The following is a 21,830-nucleotide window of genomic DNA, read 5'->3' as shown; positions in this document are numbered from 1 at the left end:
GCTGTGGGAGCACAGGTGGGCTGAGGCCAGCAGCACCAACTCACTGTGAGGGCAGGTCCAGGGATGTGGGCGGAGGATTCCAGGTGTCTGGGTAGCCAAGCATCCAATCTGACCAGACTTTCACACTGGGGAGCAGTTCCTTCAGGTCCGGGACGAAGGAAGACACCTTGATGTCATCTTGGTCATCCTCGTCCTCAGGGGAGGACAGATGAGCTGCAGAGGCAAAGGGTGAGAGCTGGGCCTAGGTCTGCTGTGGCCCAGGAGTGAGGCCTGGGGCGCTGGGACGGCAGCAAGCTCTTAGGGAAGGGAGACCAAATCCACAGGAAGGCTGGACCCAGAGGCGGAGGACAGGTGCCAGCACCTAAGAGGATTCTGAAAAGCAGGACAAAGAGAGAACCAGTGCACTGGGTCTGCCCCTGCAGACAGCTCTTTCTGCTCTACCTGTGGCCTGGCCGAAGTCGCCACTCAGGCCTCTGGCCACCACCCCCCTCTTTAGCTTTCCTTCAGCATGGCACTGAGATGGCACTAGAGTTCCCGCCAAAATAACCCGAATTTGACCATGAGGAAATATCAGAGAAACCCAAACTGGGGGACATTCAACAAAATAAGTGGCGTATGCATGTATGCTTCAAAAATGTCAAGGTCATGAAAGACAGAGAAAGACTTGAGAAACCACTGAAGAAACCATTCAGGGCAAGATTGCAGGAAACTAAAGGGACACAGCACCTAAATTGCAATGCTTGATCCTGGTGTGGGTCCTAGACCAGAAAATGACTTTTTTTTTTTTTTTAGGACAACAGGTACAAACTCAGTAAAGTCTGCAGATTCAACAACAGTACTGTTATCAATGTTGGCCTCCTGATTTTGATAACTGTGCTGTCATGTAAGGGAATATCCTTGTTATTTGGAAATATTCAGTCAACTATTTGGGGGGTAAAGGGCTACCATGTCTACAACTCACAATCAAATGGTTCAGAACAAAAATAAGCATAAGTATATGCATGTGTAGGGAAAGAGAACTTAAAGCAACTACAGTAAAATGTTAACAAATGGGGAATCTGGGTGAAGGGTATGTAAGAGTTCTTTGTATGATTCTTGCAACATTCCTGTAAGTTTGAAATTGTTTCAAAACAAAAAGTTACCTCAACCCTCCCTCCACAATATGGCAGCTGCAGTCTGGAGGCATTCACAAAGTTGAAGTGGCAGGGAGACAATAGAGGGGCCTCTATACTCACCAATATTGGTCTAGGACCTAAGAGAAAGGGGCAACCTTTAGCCCTACTTTACCGGGCTCAGCAGGCAGGATTAGATTTCTAAAGGCAACCTTAATGCATACGGGGACGCGGAGCAACTCAAAGGTTAAAAAACAGCCCCTGATCTGGTTCAGTGAGTTGTCCAAGGTGGCTGGTCCACAGTGGTTACAACACCCGCCAGTACCGAAGAGGGACACAGAGATAGAGGGGGGAAACCAAAATATCAATTATGAACAAAAAAGGAAATGTACTTTGCTGGTTTTCTAATGTTGCAGGAACCCGCAGTAGCTCATAGGTACAGTGAAAATCTCAACTATTAGAGAAAAGGGGGAGGGGACAGTCCCCCCAAGGACAGAGGGCCACAGAGGTAAATGGAATGCAAGAGGAGCTAGGGCTGGTTAGGTGGGCAGAGGAAGGTGGGGTACTGGGAAGAGGAAGAACGTCAAGTAGAGGGAAGAGATGCTGAGAAGGCGAGGTGGCATTGTGAACTTGTCTGCACGGGACCCAGGCAGGGAAAAGGCCAGCAGTTGGGGGGTTCCTCATCTGCTTACCTTTGGCAGACTCCTTAAGTAAGTAGGTACAGCGCCGCACCAGGAGAGAAAACATGGCCAAGCCCAGTGCTGTGGCTTGCTCCTGGATCACAGAGCGACATTCCTCCGAGAAGCAGTCTGAAAAGAGGCAAATGAAACTCTATCAGTGCCCTCTTCTCTACCTTACTAGGTGCACGTCCTTGGTCAGGTCACTGAACTCCCTTTCCTCATCTAAGACTGGAGGTACTACTATTTCTTCTCTCAAAGTGTAATCATAAGGTGAAATAAAATAATGCACATGAAGCACTTACCACAATGGCTAGTGTATGGGTAAGTACTTGATAACATTATCATAGGGATCCCCTGTGTATATTCTGCATCACTTCCCCAGGACCAGGCACTCCAAGGTGGACAGTTTGAGCCAGAACTATATGCTCTGTATCTAGTTGGCTACTAGTAATGTTAAACTATAGTAACAAGAAGTCATGTTTAACTAACTCAGTTTCTCTAATATATAGGTAGCAGGAGTACAAACATCAATTAAAATCACAAAAATACAAATTTAAGTTATCTTCTTGAATCACTAACTTTTCGTTCCATCCTTACCTCCTGTCACTCCTCCACTTACAAATAACCTATTTTCACTGAATGAGCTACTTTTACATAGGAGAATGGGCACATAATAAGCACTTAACCAGTGGTACTTTTTACCTTCACAAATTCTTTCCCCTAGGGCTAGAAAATAAATCTGGCTCCCAATACCAGCACCGTCTCCTCCTCACTTTCTCAGCCTGGCTAACTTCCTTCTGGCTGCAGGTCAGCGAAAGAAGCTATCTTAGTGGTGGCCACAGCTATTCTTTGGCAGAAGCTACAATATATACTCTCAAAACGCTGTCTCTACCTACTCCTTGTCAGTGGCCCGCTCTAATAGCCACTTGATCCAGACTTGAGAGGAATTGGTGACAGAGGGCAGCAGTCCAACTGCAGCCTCAGAGAAGGAGATACCCAATATGCACAGGAGATGGAATCAGGTGCCCGGTCACTTGCTCTGACATCAACTAATATGTTAATTCCCTCCTTCCCACAGGAGAATGAACCCTCAGAATCTCCACGGGTTAAAAGGATAATTAGCCATATGTTTGATCTCTGTGCCTGTTTGCGTGTTAACCTCAACAGCTAGAGGAAAGCCCTCCTGCCTCTCTCCTCATTGACACTAGTCTTGTCAATAGGGCCTAATTGAAGTCTTTACTCCAGGAGATGCTCACAACCACAATTATTCCTAACCGCCTTGGCCGCAGTAGCAAACATGACTGGAGTATACAAAGCCAGCCCCAAACCACTTTAGAGAGCCCTAGGAGTGAGAAGGAACAGGCTGCTGCTCAGAAGGTCCCAACATATGAATAGCATCAGTGTAGCAAAGTATTCGTCTGTTGTGGCTTTCCTGCCATCCTTCCAGATGCCCACTGGTCCCAAATGTCACCCTCTAACTTTCCAACTCAATTGTGGCAAGCAGTAAGGAAGTGGTAACAATCCATGTGATTAGAATAGGTCACCACTCTCCTTCTTCTGGTAAGGCCCTAAACCTCTGCTAGAGAGACAAGATACAAGCATCCAAGAACCAAAAGGGGAAAGGGTAGAAAGCAGGGAAGGGGAGGATGTGTATGCCATCAAAAGAAAAATGGCAACTTTTCCCCTGCACACCTTACTATGGGCAGCATCACTGTCTGTACTGCCCCAGCTCAGACCAGGCCTTGCCAAGCGCTGCCAGCAGCCTGCTTCTAATTAGCAACGAGGCCAGCCCAGAATGGGGGAGTAAGTCCAAAAAAGAAAAAGCTACAATAGGATAAGGGAGGCCACATCCTGGTAGCTGACATTAGTGACCCCTTATCAACTGGGAATCTTGGGCGTAAGTTACCTGCACACAGAAGGCCCTGAGAAGGTATGAAAGGGGGTGACTTAGCTCAAGGAGATTGGCATTTTGAGAAGCCCAAAACTACAATAAGATACTCTCACTAACCTGAATATGGATAAGATGGGGCAAAGGGAGATTAGTTCCACCAAGCCCATTTCTATTTTTATGACAAATGGCAATCTTAGGTGAGGCTACTTCCCAGAGTGCAAAGCTGTGACCAGGGTTCAAAGGGGAGAATGAACTGCTTAAAAACAATGACACCTGTGGCCTCTGCAGAGTTCAGGTTGACTCTCTTTTCTTTCTTCCTCCTTTCCGTTTCTTTTTCCTTTTTCCTTTCCTTTCTTTTTTCTTAAAGGTTTATTTATCTAAGAAAGAGAGAGAGCACACATGCGAGCATGCAGGCAGAGAGGGGCAGAGGGAGAGAGTCCCAAGCAAACTCCACGCTGAGCAAGGAGGACGATGTGGGGCTTGATCCCATGACTGTGAGATCATGACCTGAGCCAAAACCAAGAGTCTGACGCTTAACCAACTGCACTACCCAGGCGCCCCTAGGTTGGCTCCTTTTTTAAGCCTCCTGTGATAAGGTCTGGGAGCCAGGCAGGGTAGTAACAACTGGAGCCTCTTTGCTTTAAGTGCGGAAGGACTCGACTATGTCTCAGAAGCAGTTGAAAAGGCAGCTTCATGAATGTTCCATTCTTAGCCACAGTTATGTCACCTCAAACCTTTACCTCCTCCCATCTCTCTATTCCTGGCGAGGGTCTGGAGATGTGCAAGCACTAAGCCATTCTGCCTGATCGAGCAGGTGGTGTATCACAGCTTTACGGGGGTTAGAATGCCTGGGTCTCAGTCTGCCTTCTGACCACATCATAGGGAGTACTTTCCAGGAGCCCTTCCCTTGTCCATGCTCAGCGGTACCACAAGCACATACTGAACATCTATAGTGTGCCTCACCCTGTGCTGGGTATTATGGAGAACACAGCTACAAATAAAACAGAGTCCCTGCAACCTTAGGACCTTTCAATTGGATGGAAAAAACTGCTATTTACCTAAGTAACCATGGTAACTCAGACCCAGTGCCTCCAGTGAGTACAACATTAAGTGTTATGGCATCTTTGGAGATATTCTTCGCCTCACTTTGGTTTCTGTAGGCTAGAAGCCATAAGATGCCACTCTTTGAAAAGTATTCACTTTCATTTAAGTAAGTTGGAAAACAACATCCAAATTCCCAGAGTCCACCCACTCTGGGGCTAGAGCTAGGAAATTGGCCCTCGTCTGACAAATGCCCATATATATCCCTAGAGTTGGGCTGGGTCAGACCAACAAATGATGTGGGGTGGGGAAGGAAAAAGCATTGTTTGCCTTGGTATTTGCCTGGGTTCCTCTGGCTTTGTGTCAGGTAGCAGGAGCCTGACATGAGCTGAGGAACTCATTAACACTGTGAAACAGCCTTTCCCCTTCTTTCCAAAAGCAGGCTTGCTCAAGGGTTTAGGGGGATGGTTTTGGCTAGGCAAGTCAGATGGAAATATTTCTTACCAAGAAAGTCACCTGAGGTCTGAACTTGATTCTGCGCTTTCCCACATGCTCTCAGATGGCCAGGTGACCAGAGCTCCCACTATTCCTATGCCCAAATACCTACTCAGGCAGAAATATTCTTCTCACTCCTATCTAATGGGGAGACTTTCTCATTTTTCTGAGAACATATTCATGGAAAACATAAACCAACTGTCGTCAAAGTTGTATGAAATCAGGAAACGGAGCGGCCGGGAGAAGGCTGCCATGTGGCCGGATGTTATGTATTTCTAATTAGTGCTATACATCTTTCAACAGCAAGTGTCCTTCTGCTGGGAAACACAACACACTGCCCTTGTTATTGTAACTGTCAGAGAAGTGCTTAAACAGATAATCTCCAGGAAAAGTGATAAACACGTCCCCTCTCCCACCAGTGTATGCGAGACGGTGCTGCCAAAGCAAAGCTGTGCTTGACGGCTCCAGGATGGCAAAGCAACCTCCTGCAGGAAATGGGAATGAAGCAGGAGGAGGGAGAGGGGGCAGGGAGGGGAGAAGAGGCAGGCCCACCTGCCTGGACCCTCTTTGTCTAGCCAAGGGACAGTGGTTCAGAACCCTCACTTCTGATTAACTCCTGGGTCAGGGAGAGAATTGGAGGCAACCAGTATCAGCAGGGATGAGGTTTGGCTGGACACAGAAAAATCTGGCAGCAATGAAACGAGCAGTTTCCCTGATGCACACAGCCTGCTTCCTGGCAAGAGGATGACAAGAGTGCTAAAGGATGGATGACACAGAAGTCTGGTACCCTGACAGTAGTGGAGGGATTCAGAAGGCACTGGGGTCCACTAGCCATTCCAGGAGAGAGAACCAACTATTTGGTCAGCTGTTTCACTAATAGCTGGAGAAAAATGCAGGCAAGACCACTTTATTCACTGACTCCCTTCCCACCAGCTCCTCCCAAAGACAGGAAATGAATGGTCAGTCACCTCCAAACTAACACCACCTGGAGGCGATTTGTTGGCTCTTATCTTTCAGACATAAGGCTGCTTTCTCATGAGTCAGTCACCAGTCAGACACAGGGTTGGCATAGTTCCTGAGCAGCCCACCAAAACCTCCTTGTCTACAGGAAGTGGGCAGTGAGAGCATCTTTCAACTGCTGCTGTTTGGACTACAGAGTTCCCTATGGCAGTTACTGACTGAAGTAGGGTGGAAGAGGCAGTCATTGTATAAGAACCAGATAAAATCTCAGAGCAAAGGCAGAGATGTCCATGCCATCAAGGCATGACTGTATTCCCTGAGAAGTAAAATGAATGCGTCAGAAAAATCAGGCACCAATACACCCAAGCAAATTATTCATACATAAAGGCAGAACACAGGCTGACAGAAGGCCGGCCATGAATGACATATCCCCAAAGAGGGTATAGCCACAACAAAACAGAGGAGCTTGTTTCAGAGGAGCCTGAAAGGTAGTGTTTCCTCTCTAAGAGCCCCTACTGTCATGCTTGCTACTCCTTTTGGATTTTCTAGGATTGTAAAACTCTAACTTCTTTTAGTGGGTAGATGTGAAGGCAAAGGAAATCTCAGCCTAACAAAGTGATCTCTCTCATTAGTTCCAAAGTTATTTATTCATCCCAATGGTGGAGGGCATAATGGAAAATAGGATCCATCCGTAAGAAGATGATAATCTAATGAGGAAGACAGGAAGAATACACAGACTTAAATAGCTACAATTCAAGGAAGATGGAAGTAAGATACTTTCTTTCACCAGAGGGAAAAAAAATCATTTCCAGCTAGGGTATAGCAGAAAAGGTTTCACAGAAGAGAGTACTCCTGAGCAAGTATGCAGAAAACAGAGATGGAACTGGTAGGATGAAGGAGAGACTGAGTGTTGCTAAGGAGGCCATGCAGGTAGGGGCACACCAGGCACACTCCCACACTCAAACAATGCACCAGTGTGCCATATGACAGGGACCACAAAGCACTGGGCCTGTGATGTCAAAGCAAGGAACACAGACCTGACTTGGCAGGTAGTGAGGAGGGCACCCGCTCAAAATTTCCAAATGAAATACAGGTGAGTATTTTATAAAGATTAATCTAGTTAAAACATTTAGGATGGATTAGGGTAGCTGGAAAAATATAATAGGAAGGGAGTCTGGTTGGGAATCCAAGACGGCATGAACTCGTTTGAGCAGAGATAGATTATATGCAGTGTACTTCATAAATTTTATAATGCCAAGTAAATGTAATATCTTTCTTACAGGAGCTAGAAGATGGAATGGACAGAAGTGTACAGATGTGAGAAATACTGCCGAAAGAAAATCAAGAGAAGGTAGAAATGATGCGTGTGGGAGGTAAGGGATTCACTGAAAGGGGCCAAAGACTCTCACCAATAATCTCAGCAGGTTCAGAGGATCCTGAGACCTCAAAAAGGATAACACCTACCAAAGGGGGTCCAGGAAAGGGGCAGAAGTTTGGGATTGCAGAACACCTGGAGTGAGGGGAGGTATGCATCCAGGAGTCCCTAGACTCCCACCCACTTGGCTCTGAGCCACTCCTGTCTTTCCAGAACAAAGACACCTTAGGGGGTCAGAAATATTTGAGGAAGACCTTGCATAAGGAGGCCTGGGAAGTCTGAACTGGCTCTCCCTGTGGAAGCCATTAGATATTCAGCACTTCATTTGTTTCCAATTCTTGCAAGAGTGCAGCTCCAGGCTGTGGGGTGAGAGGCTCCTCTCTGACGTAATCAGGAAGCAGCTGCAAAATTAAGGAATCCCTCATGACATCATAAAAAGAGTAGATGGTTTACTGGGGAAAGTATAAAAATTAATTACATATTCCCACATGAATCCCTTCCCCTAAATCTGTACACACTCCCTCCCACCCCCATGTATTCTCTCATCAACAACATCCCAAAGCCACCTTACTGAGCAGGATACAAAAGGGAAAACAAAACTCAGGAAGACAAAGTTTTTTGATGCACCCATGGTCTGCCCCATACATCTGGAACTTAACAAGTGATACCCTGTCCTGAAATTTTTATACATATACCATGTTTCCCCAAAAGAATTATAAGCCCCTTGAAGACAAGAGCTATGTCAAGACTTCACATCCTTGAAAATTAGCGCTATGAAGGGGTTCAAAACATGAATGCTGTTCACAACAGTAGGTACACTATGCCTCTCACTTGTGAATCCTAACCAAAAACAATATGATTCCACTGTGGCCTAAAAAAATAACTAAGATATACTAAGACTTCTGTTAGGCACATAGAGAAGAGAGGGTGTGTGTGTGTGTGTATTTATGTGTGTGTATGTGAAATCTCAAAACTTTAAAAAAGATTTGCACAGGAGGTATTATTTTCCCTCTCTGACAGTTAAGGAAACAGTCAGAGAAGTTAAATGACTTGGGACACCTGGGTAGCTCAGCAGTTGAGCGTCTGCCTTTGGCTCAGGGTGTGATCCCAGGGTCTGGGATTGAGTCCACATCAGGCTCCCTGCAGGAGCCTACTTCTCCCTCTGCCTGTGTCTCTGCCTCTCTCTCTGTCTCTCATGAATAAATAAATAAAATTAAAAAAAAAAAAGAAGTTAAATGACTTGCCCAAGGTCACAAAGCCATTAAGTGTCAGAGATGGGATTTGAATTCAAGTCTGTGAGCTCTTGAACCCATGCTATTCCCATACTTGGTTTTCAAATGCCTGTGATTCAAGCTCCAAGCTTCAACTCTTCCTCTGCCCTTTATATGAACATGAAAACCTCAGAAACTCTCCATTGTTCTGCACAAAAAGCTCTAAGGTAACAAATATGTGGAATCTAAAATTAAAAACACTATACCATTTCGGGGCACCTGTGTGTCTCAGTTGGTTAAGCATCTGCCTTTGGCTCAGGTCATGATCCCAGGATCCTGGAATTGAGCTCCATGTGGGGCTCCCTGTGCTCAGCTGGGAATCTGCTTCTCCTCCTTCTGCATTGCTCCCCCTCCACTCCTAGACTTGTGAGTGCATGCTCTCTCTCTCTCTCAGATAATTAAAATCTTTAAATAAACAAATTAATTAATAAAAACACTATCTCATTTAAAATACCAAAGAAAACAAAAAACCTACATATAAAATATTAGATATTTTCAATATTAAATCTAACAAAATATGTACAGAATCTCTATGCTGAAAAATTATAAAATACCAATGGAAGAAATCAAAGAAGACCTAAATAACTGGAGAGATTTACTATGTTCATAAGTTGGATGACTCAATATTGCAGAAAGCAATTCTCCTCACACAGACCTATAGGTTTAATGCAATTACTATCAAAATTTCAGCCAAGTTTCTTGTAGACAAAGACAAGCTTTTTTTTTTTTTTTTTGACAAAGACAAGCTTATTCTAAAATTTATATGGAAAGGCAAAGGGCTTAGGATGGTTAAAACCATTGTGAAACAGAATAACAAAGTGGGAAGAATCACTCTTCCCTATTTTAAGTCAAAGAAAGGAAAGCCTTTTCTTTTTTCTTAAATATTTTATTTACTTATTCATGAGAGACACAGAGAGAGAGGCAGAGGGAGAAGCAGGCTCCATGTATGGAGCCTGATGCAGGACTCGATTCTAGGATTGTGGGATCATGCCCTAAGCCAAAGGCAGCCACTGAACCGCTGAGCCACCCAGGTACCCCGAAAGGAGAGCCTTTTCAACAAATGGTGCTAGAGCAATTAGACATCCACAGGCCAAAAAGTGAATCCAGACATAAGTCTTGCACCTTATACAAAAATTAAGTGACAATGGATCAAAGACTTAGATGTAAAACAGAAGACCATAAAACTTTTAGAAAAAAAACTGAAGAAAGTCCTCAGGACCTAGGACCAAGTGAAAAATTTTTGGACTTAATGCCAAAAGCACAATCTACAAAAGGAAAATTGAGATACTGAAGCTCATAAAAATTAAACACTTTTGTTCCGTAAAACAATGTAAGAGGGTGAAAAGGCAAATTACAAATTGGGGCAATGTATTTGTAAACTACAAAGGACTGGTATCTTTATGATATAAAGAACTCTCAAAGCTCACTGGTGAGAAAAACAATCTAATTAGAAAAATGGACAAAAGACAGAGCAGACATTTCATCATAAACAGATGAAATATAAGCGCATGAAAAGATGTTCAATATTGTTAGTCATCAGGGAAATGAAAGCTAAAAGTGCAAGACAGCACTACACATCTATTAGAATGGCTAATATAAAAAACAGTAACAACACAATACCAACAAGCTAGTGAGGATGCAGAGGAACAGGATCACACATCCCTAGCTGAATGGAATGTAAAAATGGCATAGCCATTCTGGAGAATAGTTTGGCAGTTTCTTCTAAAGCTAAAAATGTACTTATGATATGATACAGCAATTATCTTGGGCATTTATCACAGAGAAATGAAAACTTATGTGCGCAAAAATCTGTACACAAATGTTCATGGCAGCTTTATTCATAACGGCCTAAAACTGGAAACAACCCAAATGTCCTTCAATGGATGAACAGTTAAACAGACTGTGGAACATCCACGGCACAGAATACTACTCCGCCATAAAAAGAAAAGTGATGTATACAATAACTTGGATAGACCTTCAAGGAATTATGTGGAGGAAAAAAAAAAGCCAATTTCAAGAGGTTACATATTATGTGACCCCAGGTATAGAATACTCTTGAAATAATGTAATTATAGAGACAGAACAGAGGTTAAGATCTGGGAACAGAAGGGGCCAGGATGTTTCTAAAAAGGTAGCCTGAGGGAGCTTTGCAGTGAGGGAACAGTTCTGCTCCTGGACTGTGTAGCAGTTACATGAAGCTACCTGTGTGATAAAATTGGATAGAACTATACATACACACAAACGTGCAACTGTATAAATGTGTAACTGGCAAAATCTGAGTAGGGTCTGTGGATTGTACCAAAGTCAATTTCATCACATTGATGTTGCACTAAAGTTACACAAGATGCTAACATTAGGGAAGGAGGGATGAAGGGACAGGACCTCTGTGTGTGTGTGTATATATATATATATATATATATTTTTTTTTTTTACAACTTCCTGTGAATCTTTAATTCAAAATATGAAGTTCAAAACAAGTAAACTCCAAAAAGATCTAACCTAGGATTCCAGAAATGTTTCTCTTTTACAAAGAACAGGGCTACTTAGACATTTTGGGGACATTTTCCCAATTAGCTGATTATTCAGCACAGATCCTGCAGCCCCTGTTCCCATCTTGTGCTGCCTGGACTGAGCTACTAGAGACTACTGTGGCATCTGGACTGAGCAAGAAATTGCCAGGGGCAACCAAAAGGGAAATAAGAAAAAAGAAGGGAAAGTTTACTGAAGACAGAACTTTTGTCTAAAGAATAAGGAGTAAAACAAGAGAACTTCATTATCAAGGCTGTGACTCATTGGATCAGTAAAATCCATGTCAAGCAGCACAAAGTGAAGGTGATGAGAAAGTGAAGAAAGATGACAAGAAGAACAAATTGCAGAAGCTAAGTGATCTGTTTAAACATGTTCTTGCTGCTCAAAAAATAAGGCAAGGTATAAATCTCAAATCAGTGGTATGTGTTATCTTCAAACAAGGACAGTCAGGAGGAAAAAAGTTGCTTAAAACATGTTGCTTAGCACTGTTTTCTTCATAAATGAAACTGCTTATGCATTTTCAGCATGCAATGCTTTAGACTATTAGTCAAGATGTATATTAAGAAGTTTTCCTTTAGTTGGAAATATTAGCTTCAATACCATGTGAAACTATCTCTTTGTCAACAAATCTGTAGACCAAAGTTTAAAGTTAAAAAAAAAAAACCCCAAAAACAAAACTTCATTAAAACAAACACTTCTCTCCAAAAGACAAAAATGAAAAGAGAAGCCAAAGAGAAAATTTTCTTCCTGGGAGAAAGTATTTATAAAACACTTATCTGACAAAGGACTATCTAGAATATATAAAGAACTCTTTCAACTTAAAAAAGTGAGCAAAGAAGATATATGGATGGCAAGTAAGTGCATGCTCAACATGTACTTCTGATAAAATTCTCAACATTATCAATCATTAGGGAAATCAAAGCCACAAATACAACTCCATATCCACTAGGATGGCTGTAACCAAAAAGAGAACAAGTGTTGCTGAGGATATGGAGTACAGGGAGTTCTCACACACTTCTTTGGAAAACAATTGGGAAGTCTCTTAAAGAGTTAAAACAAAAAATAAGTTAAAAACACTTATTTACCAAATGAGCTGGTTATACCAGTCCTAGGGATTTACTTAAGAAATATGAAATCATAAGTCCACACAAAGATTTACACTTGTATGTTTGTAGCAGTTTTATTCATAAAAGTCCCAAACTGGGGAAAAAAAAAAAAACAACTGTCCATCAATAAGAGAATAGATAAACAAATTGTGGTATATCCATACAATGGAAGACTACTCAACAACAAAAAGAAACAAACTACTGAATCGTTCAACAACATGGACAAATGTCAAAATCATTACTGTGGAGTAAAGAAGACTGACCAAAAGACAGAGACAGAGGGAAAGAAAATACTGTCAAATTATAGAAAATGCAAACTCTTCTACAGTGACAGAAAGCAGATCAGTGGTTGCCTAGGGATTAGGAGGAAAGGTTAGGAAAGAAAGGATTACAAAGGGGCACAAATAAATTTTTGTGAGTGAAGGATATGTTCACTATCTTGACTGTGGTAATGGTTTCACAAATGTATACATATGTGGAAAATTCAGCAAATTGTACACTCTACATATGTATAGTCTGATACAAATCAATTAGATCTCAATAAAACTGTTAAAAGTTTTTTTTTTTTTTTTAAGAGAGGAATGACATTAAAAGGCCATCAATCTGACTCATCATTTAAGACTTTAAGATCATAACTTAGAGGCTGATTTGACAAAGCTGGACATCTACTGAGTGCCTAATATAAATTTGACACTCAGAAAAACCTTGCAAACTAGCATGGATATTCGCAGTTTATAGACAAGGAAACAAAGCCCCAGAGAGGATAAGAACTTTCTTCATCAAGGTCACACAAGCTGACAAATGGCTGAGTAGAGAATTCAAACCCTTGATCTGGTTGATTCCAAAGCTCTCTATACCATTACAACACAACTGCTACCTTCTGAATGTGAGAAAATGATCTCTAAAAGTGCTAGTAGGCCTTCTCCAGAAGACATCTTGGCTTACCTTCCACCTTATATGGCGCTCTAGAGCCAAGAAGTATCCTGAGGACTTTATCAATACATCTTGGCAAGACAGACAGCAAACCATCTCTGCTCTCTACAAGGAAAAATGAAAACACTCCTAAAGGAGTGCTTCGTTTTTTCCAGAAAATACCCATGCCATTTTAGAAATGGTACACCTATAGATTTCCTGGAGAAGGCAGGCAGGCAAAAAGGGAGGGAGGGAGGTGAGAGAGGAAGATAGAAGTGGAGTGGGGACAGAGAGAGAAGGAGGGAGGAAGGGCCAGCAGGCAACCAGTCAAAACATACTCTGGCCATTTCCACTTTAGTTGTGTCTCTGGATTGATATTTTTGTCACTCAGAATTTCCTGCCTGATTCCAGGGTTATTCAAATATACATCCCCTCTTAGGCAAGAAGAGTTGCTACAAGCAGAATGGCATGCTGGCACCAGCTAAGTCCCTCAGGGATGGGGCCCAGGGGAAGAGGGCCTGCCATTCCAGCATCTCTTCTGAAGAGTTATAAGTAAATCTTGAAGGACAGAGTTTCTGCTTCTACACTGATTACCACAGGTTTTGTGAGGCTTGCCTCTCTCACAATGTTTGGGGGAAGCAAAGGAGAAGTAAAAAAAAAAAAAAAAAGAGTAGCAGCTTCTTAATTACATCAAGCAGGTAACTGTCTCTAGGGAATTCTCTCAAGAGACCTGGGGTGTCTTGTGTCAGAAATTATTTAGGATTGTAGAGGAGAAGAGAAGTGAAGTGAAGGAGGCTTCCTAAAAGTCATACCCAAAAGGAAACCTTTGCTGCAACAATGAGAAGGAATTAATATAGCCACAACCCTTCTGATGGGAGTAGACAGGTTTGGCAGCTGATTTAGACAAACAGCTTGAAACCTGTCATTGTTAGTATGAAGCTTCAGCAGCACTTTGGGTGTCCTAAAGTAAAAGTTAATGAGAGATAATGCCTGCAGACAACCTGATTCGAAGAAAGCTTCTCTGATAGGGCAGGCAGAAGGGCAGAGAAGTGCTCAGCTTCCATTTTAACAGATTAACTCAATTTGTTTTCATTTCATGGCTTCCTGAAGCATTTTTAAGAGTATGATAGAGGGACTCCTGGATGGCTCAGTGGTTGAGCGTCTGCCTTTGGCTCAGGTCGTGATCCCAGAGTCCCAGGATCAAGTCCATCAGGCTTCCTGCATTGGGCCTGCTTCTCCCTCTGTCTATGTCTCTGCCTCTCTCTCTGTGTCTCAAATGAATGAAAAAAAAAAGTATGATAGATGATTACAAACAATGCTAAAATAAGACAATTCTGAGAAAGGTAGGACACAGAGGTACCTAGGATAGGAAGTATCTCTTAGACTCCTTCTGAGAAGCTTCTAGAATGCAAAGATTAGAGCCATCAAATAAATCTTGAGGAGCCAGTATTAAAAAATGAGGTCAATATTAGACATAATTCTTGGGTAGATTTCTTGTGAATATCCAAATCTGCACATTCATCCTGCTCTGGTCTAGCAACTCACTCTAAAAAGTTCCTCAAAGCTTTATAATCTAAGATCAATGCCCAAACTAGATTGAGCAAGCAATGACTTCATCCAACTCCATCCACTGCAGATGGTGTAGTTTTAAAGTAGAATGGAGGTCAACAGAATAATAGCCAAATAAAGCAGTTAAGCCAAGGAAAGGTAGCATTTGATGAAGGTGACCAGAAATCCAATGAGGCATTAGCTAGTCCTCTGACTCAGAAGCTCTAGAAAGGATGTCCCCTTTAGTAAATAGCCCTTCCAAATTTGTAATCAGTTGGCTGATTGGTTAATTTGTCAACAATATAAACTGAAACCTATAAACATTATTTTAAACTAAATTTAATTGTTTTTTTTTTACATTTATTCTTTTATGCCTCACCCCACAAAAGACTTTTGACAACTTAGAGCAAAATCATCTACTATTAAATAACATTAAAGTAGAAGTAGAAAATTAGGATGGAAGAAAAAGGAAAATACAAACATGCCTATCATGTGCCATGAGTGAACTTAAAATTTACCTCTGATTTTCCTGGCCGCCAAAGCAAAAATGGAAACACCAACAATTGTACAGTTGCCATTATTGGAAAAGGAGAAATAGATCAGTTACTTATAAAAAACAAATTTTTTCTCAACACTGAGTTCTAAAATCATTCTTTTTTTTTTTAAGATTTTATTTATTTATTCATGAGAGAGAGAGAGAGAGAGGCAGAGGGAGAAGCAGGGTCCCTACAAGGAGCCCAATGTGGGACTCGATCCCAGACCCTGGGATCATGCCCTGGACCAAAAGCAGACGCTCAACTGCTGAGCCACCCAGGTGTCCCTAAAATCATTCTTTTAACATGGATTCTATGCAAGGGATACTGTATGAAAAAAACGAAGAATAATTTTGAAAGGTCTTTATAGCACATGGCTTTATACTACATACTGTTAAAAAATACCCAAGAAAAATTGGGGATCCCTGGGTGGCGCAGCGGTTTGGCGCCTGCCTTTGGCCCAGGGCGCGATCCTGGAGACCTGGGATTGAATCCCACGTCGGGCTCCCGGTGCATGGAGCCTGCTTCTCCCTCTGCCTATGTCTCTGCCTCTCTCTCTCTCTCTGTGACTATCATAAATAAATAAAATTAAAAAAAATACCCAAGAAAAATTATCCTGAAGTTATTTACGTAAGTATCACTATTTAACAATGTTTTACCAAAAGCACAGATACAGGAATATTTTATATACTGATAGTATATAGTACTTAAAGAAAATCCTTAAAATTCAGTTAAAATAATAACTAAGTTAGGAGATGATGATTCTTATTTCAAAACAATCCATATAGGGTTTCTTTTTTTTTTTTTTTTTTTTAAATTTTTTTATTTTATTTTATGATAGTTACAGAGAGAGAGAGAGGCAGAGACACAGGCAGAGGGAGAAGCAGGCTCCATGCACCGGGAGCCCGATGTGGGATTCGATCCCGGGTCTCCAGGATCGCGCCCTGGGCCAAAGGCAGGCGCCAAACCGCTGCGCCACCCAGGGATCCCCATATAGGGTTTCTTTAAGTGGATAGACCCCTGATGTCCAATGCATTTGTTTGCCCAACATTTAGTCTGACAGAAAGACTGTGAGAGTCACAGAAACCCAAGTATAAGTGGTATATGCAACTGATGACTAAAGACTGAATGAAGTATTCTAATATCTAAAGAAAAACCCTAGATGAATGAGAAAGTGACATGTGCTATCACATGCTATAAAAGATTCTTGTTTTAAAGGACCAAATGAGGGGATCCCTGGGTGGCTCAGCAGTTTAGCACCTGCCTTTGGTCTAGGGCATGATCCTGGAGTCCCGGGACTGAGTCCCAGATCAGGCTCCCTGCATGGAGCCTGCTTCTCCCTCTGTGTCTCTACTTCTCTCTCTCTCTCTCTCTCTCTCTGTATCTCTCATGAATAAATAAAATCTTTAAAAAAAAAAAAAAAAAAAGGACCAAATGACCAAATGAGGGCACCTGAATGACTCAGCAGTTGACTATCTGCCTTTGGCTCATGTTGTGATCCTGGGACCCTGGGATCGAGTCCCGCATAGGACTACCTGCAGGAAGCCTGCTTCTTGCTTTGCCTGTGTCTCTGCCTCTCTCTGTGTCTCTCATGAATACATAAATAAATGATATAATTTATAAAATAAATATATATAATTATATAGATACAAATATAGATGCATAGATATTAAAGGGGAATTGTCTAATTTGTAAAATTCAATTTCTGCATTTTGGAGATATTTCCAAAACAAAAAGTTTAAGGGCATGCTATGAAGCAGAGATTTATTTATTTTTTATTTTTTTAATTTTTAAAAAAGATTTTATTTATTTATTTATGAGAGACATGGAGAGAGAGAGAGAGGCAGAGACACAGGCAGAGAGAGAGGCAGGCTCCATGCCGGGAACCTGATGTGGGACTCGATCCTGGGACTCCAGGATCGCGCCCTGGGCCAAAGGCAGGTGCTAAACCGCTGAGCCACCCAGGGATCCCTGAAGCAGAGATTTATTTTTTTTTTTTAAATTTTTATTTATTTATGATAGTCACACACAGAGAGAGAGAGAGAGGCAGAGACACAGGCAGAGGGAGAAGCAGGCTCCATGCACCGGGAGCCCAACGCGGGATTTGATCCCGGGTCTCCTGGATCGCGCCCTGGGCCAAAGGCAGGCACCAAACCACTGTGCCACCCTGGGATCCCCTGAAGCAGAGATTTAAAAGCTAAATTTAATATTTGAACATTGGTACAGAGAACAAAGCTCTATAATTCTGGGATTAGCACTCCCTACACAACAGTTTTTAAGCACCAATTCAACTTCATTTTCTTGGTGAGATATCCTACATTTGGAGGACAGAATTGATCTGCTTCTACCTAGTTCAAAAGACCTAACAGATTTATTTATAGAACACTGCCTTACTTCTTTAAAAGGCCTACTAAACATCAGAGGAGAAATAATTGAAATAAAGAACAGAAAAACAAAAGATTGACTAAACTAAGAGTTGTTTCTTTGAAAAGATAAACAAAATGGAACAAACCTTAGCTAGTCTAACCAAAGAAAAAGATAAATGACCCAAATCAACAAAATCATACATAAAAAAGAGACAATACAGTGATACCACAGAAATTCAAAGGATTATGAGAGGCTATCTGCCAACAAACTGGACAACCTAGAAGAAATGGAAAAATTCTTAGAAACCTACAACTTACCAAGATCAAATCAGAAAGAGATAGAAAATCTGAATAGATCAATTACTAGCAAGGAGACTCAATCAGCAATCAAAATCTCCCAGAGCAAAGAAAAGCCCAGGACCACATCACTTCACTAGTAAATTTTACCAAATATTTATGGAAGAATTAACACCAATCCTTCTTCAAACTGTTCCAAAAAACCAAAGAGGAGGGAACACTTCCAAATCCATTTTATGAGGCCAGCGTTATCCTGATACCAAAACCAGAAAAGAATACTACTAGAAAAGAAAACTACAGGCCAATATCCCTGATGAATACAAATGCAAAAATTCTCAGTGAAATACTAGGAAATAAAATTTGGCAGCATACTAAAAGGATAATTCATCATGATCAAGTCAGATTTATCCTGGGGAAGCAGGGATGGTTCAACATATGCAAATCAATGTGATACATCACATTAACAAAAGAAAAGAAAAGAATCATATAAATATTTCAAGATATGCAGAAAAAGCAATAAAGAGATTCAATTACCAGCCATGATACAAATTTTTAATAAATTAGGCATAGAATTCTGGCACATATCTCAACATAATAAAGACCATATAATGACAACCCTGGCTAACATCATACTCAATGCTGAAAGAATGAAAGCTCTTCTTCTAAGATCAAGAACAAGACAAGGGTGCCCATTCTCACCTTCCTATTCAGCATAGTACTGGAAATCCTAGCTAGATCAATTAGGCAAGAAAAGGAAATAAAAAGTATCAGAATTAGAAAGGAAGTAAAAATATCTCTATTTGTAGAAACAGATTTTATTATAGAAAAATCCTAGACTCAACCAAGAAACAGATCTAATCAATGAATTCAGTAAAATTGCAGGATACAAATTAACATACAAAAATCAGTAGCATTTCTATAGCACAAACAATAAAATTTCTGAAAAATAAAAAATAAATTGATCCCATTTATAATAGCATGAACACAATAAAATACTTAGGAATAAATTTAACTAAAGAGGTGAAAGACCTCTATGCTGAAAACCTAAGAAAATGATAATAGGGATAGGACATAAAAAATGGAGGGCAGCCCCGGTGTCACAGCGGTTTAGTGCCGCCTACAGCCCAGGACGTGATCCTGGAGACCCTGGATCGAGTCCCACATCAGGCTCTCTGTATGATGCCTGCTTCTCCCTCTGCCTGTGTCTCTGCCTCTCTCTCTCTGTCTCTATGAATAAATAAATAAAATCTTAAAAAAAAAAAAAAAGGAAAGGTACCTCATGTTCATGGATTGGAAGAATATTGGTAAAATGTCAACTATAGATTCGATGCAATGCTTATCAAGATTCCATTTTTTAGAGAAGTAGAAAAAAAAACCTCCTAAAATTTATATGGAACTGCAAAAGACCCCAAATTGGCAAAGAAATCCAGAGAAAAAAGAACAAAGCAGGAATGATCACATTTCCTGATTTTAAGTATACAATAAAGCTACACTCATCAAAACAGTGTGGTATTGGCATAAAAACAGATGAATAGATCAATGGAACAGGATTGAGAACCCAGAAATAAGCCCAAGCATATATGGTCAAGTAATATTTGACAAGAAAGCCAAAAATACCCAAAAGAAAAAAGATAGTCTCTTCAATAAATGGTGCTGAGATAATTGGATATTCACATATAAAGGAATGAAACTGGATCTGTATCTTAACACCACTCACAAAATTAACTCAAAATGGATTAAAGAGGGGCACCTGGGTGGCTCAATGGTTGAGCATCTGCCTTTGGCTCAGGTTGTGATCCCAGAGTTCTGGGATCAAGTCCTGCATCAGGCTCTCCACAGGGAGCCTGCTTCTCCCTTTGCCTATGGCTCTGCCTCTCTCTGTATGTCTCTCATGAATAAATAAAATCTTTATTAAAAAAATGCACTAAAGACCCCCAAAATGGATTAAAGACTTAAATGTAAGACCTGAAACCATGAAACTCCTGGAAGAAAACACAGGAACAAAACTCCTTGATGTGGGGCTCAGTAATAATTTTTTGGATATGACACCTAAAGAACAAGCAACAAAAGCAAAAATAAACAGAATTACATCAAATTAGAAAGCTTCTGCAATGCAAAAGAAATCATCCATAAAGTGAAAAGACAACCTATGGAATGAAAAATAAAATTTGCAAACAGTATATGTAATAAGGAATTAATATCCAAAACAGAAAAAATTCATTAAAAAATAAATTACATTAAAAAAAATAGGGGTGTTTGGGTGGCTCAGTCAGGTAAGTGTCAGCTTTCAGCTCAGGTCATGATCCCAGGGTCCCAGGATTGAGCCCTACTGTGGGCTCCTTGCTCCAAGGGGAGCCGGCTTCTCCCTCTCCCTCTGCCTGCCACTCTGCCTACTTGTGTGCATGCTTGCACGTGTGCTCGCATTCTTTGTCAAATAAATAAATAAACAAATAAATAAATAAATAAAATCTTTAAAAAAATTTAAAAAACTCATACCACCCAATAGCTAAATAAATAAATAAATAAATAAATAAATAAATAAATAAATAAATAAATAAAACGACTAAAAAATGGGCAAAGGACCTAAATGGACATTTCTCCAAAGAAGATATACATGAAAAGATGTTCTACATCACTAGTCATTAGTGATGCATAGAGAAATGCAAATTAGAACTACAATGAGATATTACCTTATGCCTGTCAGAATGGCCAACATCAAAAAGACCAGATATAAGAAACATGGATATGGACATGGAGAAAAAGGAACCCTTATGCACTCTTGGTGGTATTGTATATTGATGCAAACACTATGGAAACAGTACAGAGGATCCTCAAAAAATTAAAAGTAGAACTATCATATGATCCAGCAATTCTACTTCTGGGAAAGCTGCATACCCATAGGTAATGAAAACACTAACTCAAAATGATACTTGCATGTTTATAGCAGCATTATTTACAATAGTTAAGACATGGAAACAACCTAAACGTCCATCAATAGATGAATGGATAAAGAAGTTGTAGTGTGTCTCTGTGTGTAAAATGGAATATTATTCAGCATAAGAAAATGGAAATAGGAAATCCTGCCATTTGTGACACGAATGGACCTAGAAAGGCATTATGATAAGTGAAATAAATCAGAGAAACCAAATACTGTACAGTTTTACTTATATGTGAAATCTAACAAAAAAAACCAAAACAAAACAAAACAAAAAAACAAAAAAAACAAAAACAAAAAAGAAACAACAAAAACAGCACTCATAGAAAAAAGATGAGACTTGTGGTTACCAGAGGTGAGGGATTGGGAAGCAGGAAGGATGAAGCAGGAGATCAAAAGGTAAAAATTTCCAGTTGTAAGATAAATAAGTGATAGGAATGTTATGTACAACCCAATGACTATAACTAACACTGCTGTATGATTTATAGGATAAGTTGTTAAGAAATCCTGGGCAGCCCAGGTGGCTCAGCGGTTTAGCAACGCCTTCAGCCCAGGGCGTGATCCTGGAGACCTGGGATCAAGTCCCACATCGGGCTCCCTGCATGGAGCCTGCTTCTCCCTCTGCCTTGTGTCTCTGCCTCTCTCTGTGTGTCTCTCATGAATAAATAAATAAAATCTTAAAAAAGAAAAGAAAAGAAAAGAAGTCCTAAGAGTTCTCATCACAAGGATATATTTTATTTTTCTTTTATTCTTTTTTTTTCTTACTGCATGTTTATGAG

At 40.8% G+C, this 21,830-nt stretch overlaps 1 protein-coding gene across 8 annotated transcripts in view; it reads right to left on the bottom strand.

The window, feature by feature from the left end:
• Positions 1-21,830, bottom strand: part of SMG6 (SMG6 nonsense mediated mRNA decay factor) — a 238,058-nt gene that overhangs the window by 129,942 nt on the left and 86,286 nt on the right. For all 8 annotated transcript variants that reach the window (XR_013354056.1, XR_013354057.1, XM_077851718.1 and 5 more), the window contains 2 exons: positions 1,805-1,921; positions 45-213 (listed from right to left, as the gene is read on the bottom strand). Coding sequence is in view for 6 of the 8 variants with exons in the window: in XM_077851718.1 (XP_077707844.1) it covers positions 45-213; positions 1,805-1,921 (286 nt within the window). In the remaining 2 variants the exon portion in view is untranslated. The remainder of the gene's footprint in view (positions 1-44; positions 214-1,804; positions 1,922-21,830) is intronic.

This window comes from Canis aureus, chromosome 16, assembly GCF_053574225.1.
Source record: "Canis aureus isolate CA01 chromosome 16, VMU_Caureus_v.1.0, whole genome shotgun sequence".
Lineage (NCBI taxonomy): Eukaryota > Metazoa > Chordata > Mammalia > Carnivora > Canidae > Canis > Canis aureus.
The sequence above is the reverse complement of the archived record's forward strand: the minus strand, read 5'-3'. Positions and strand labels throughout refer to the sequence as shown.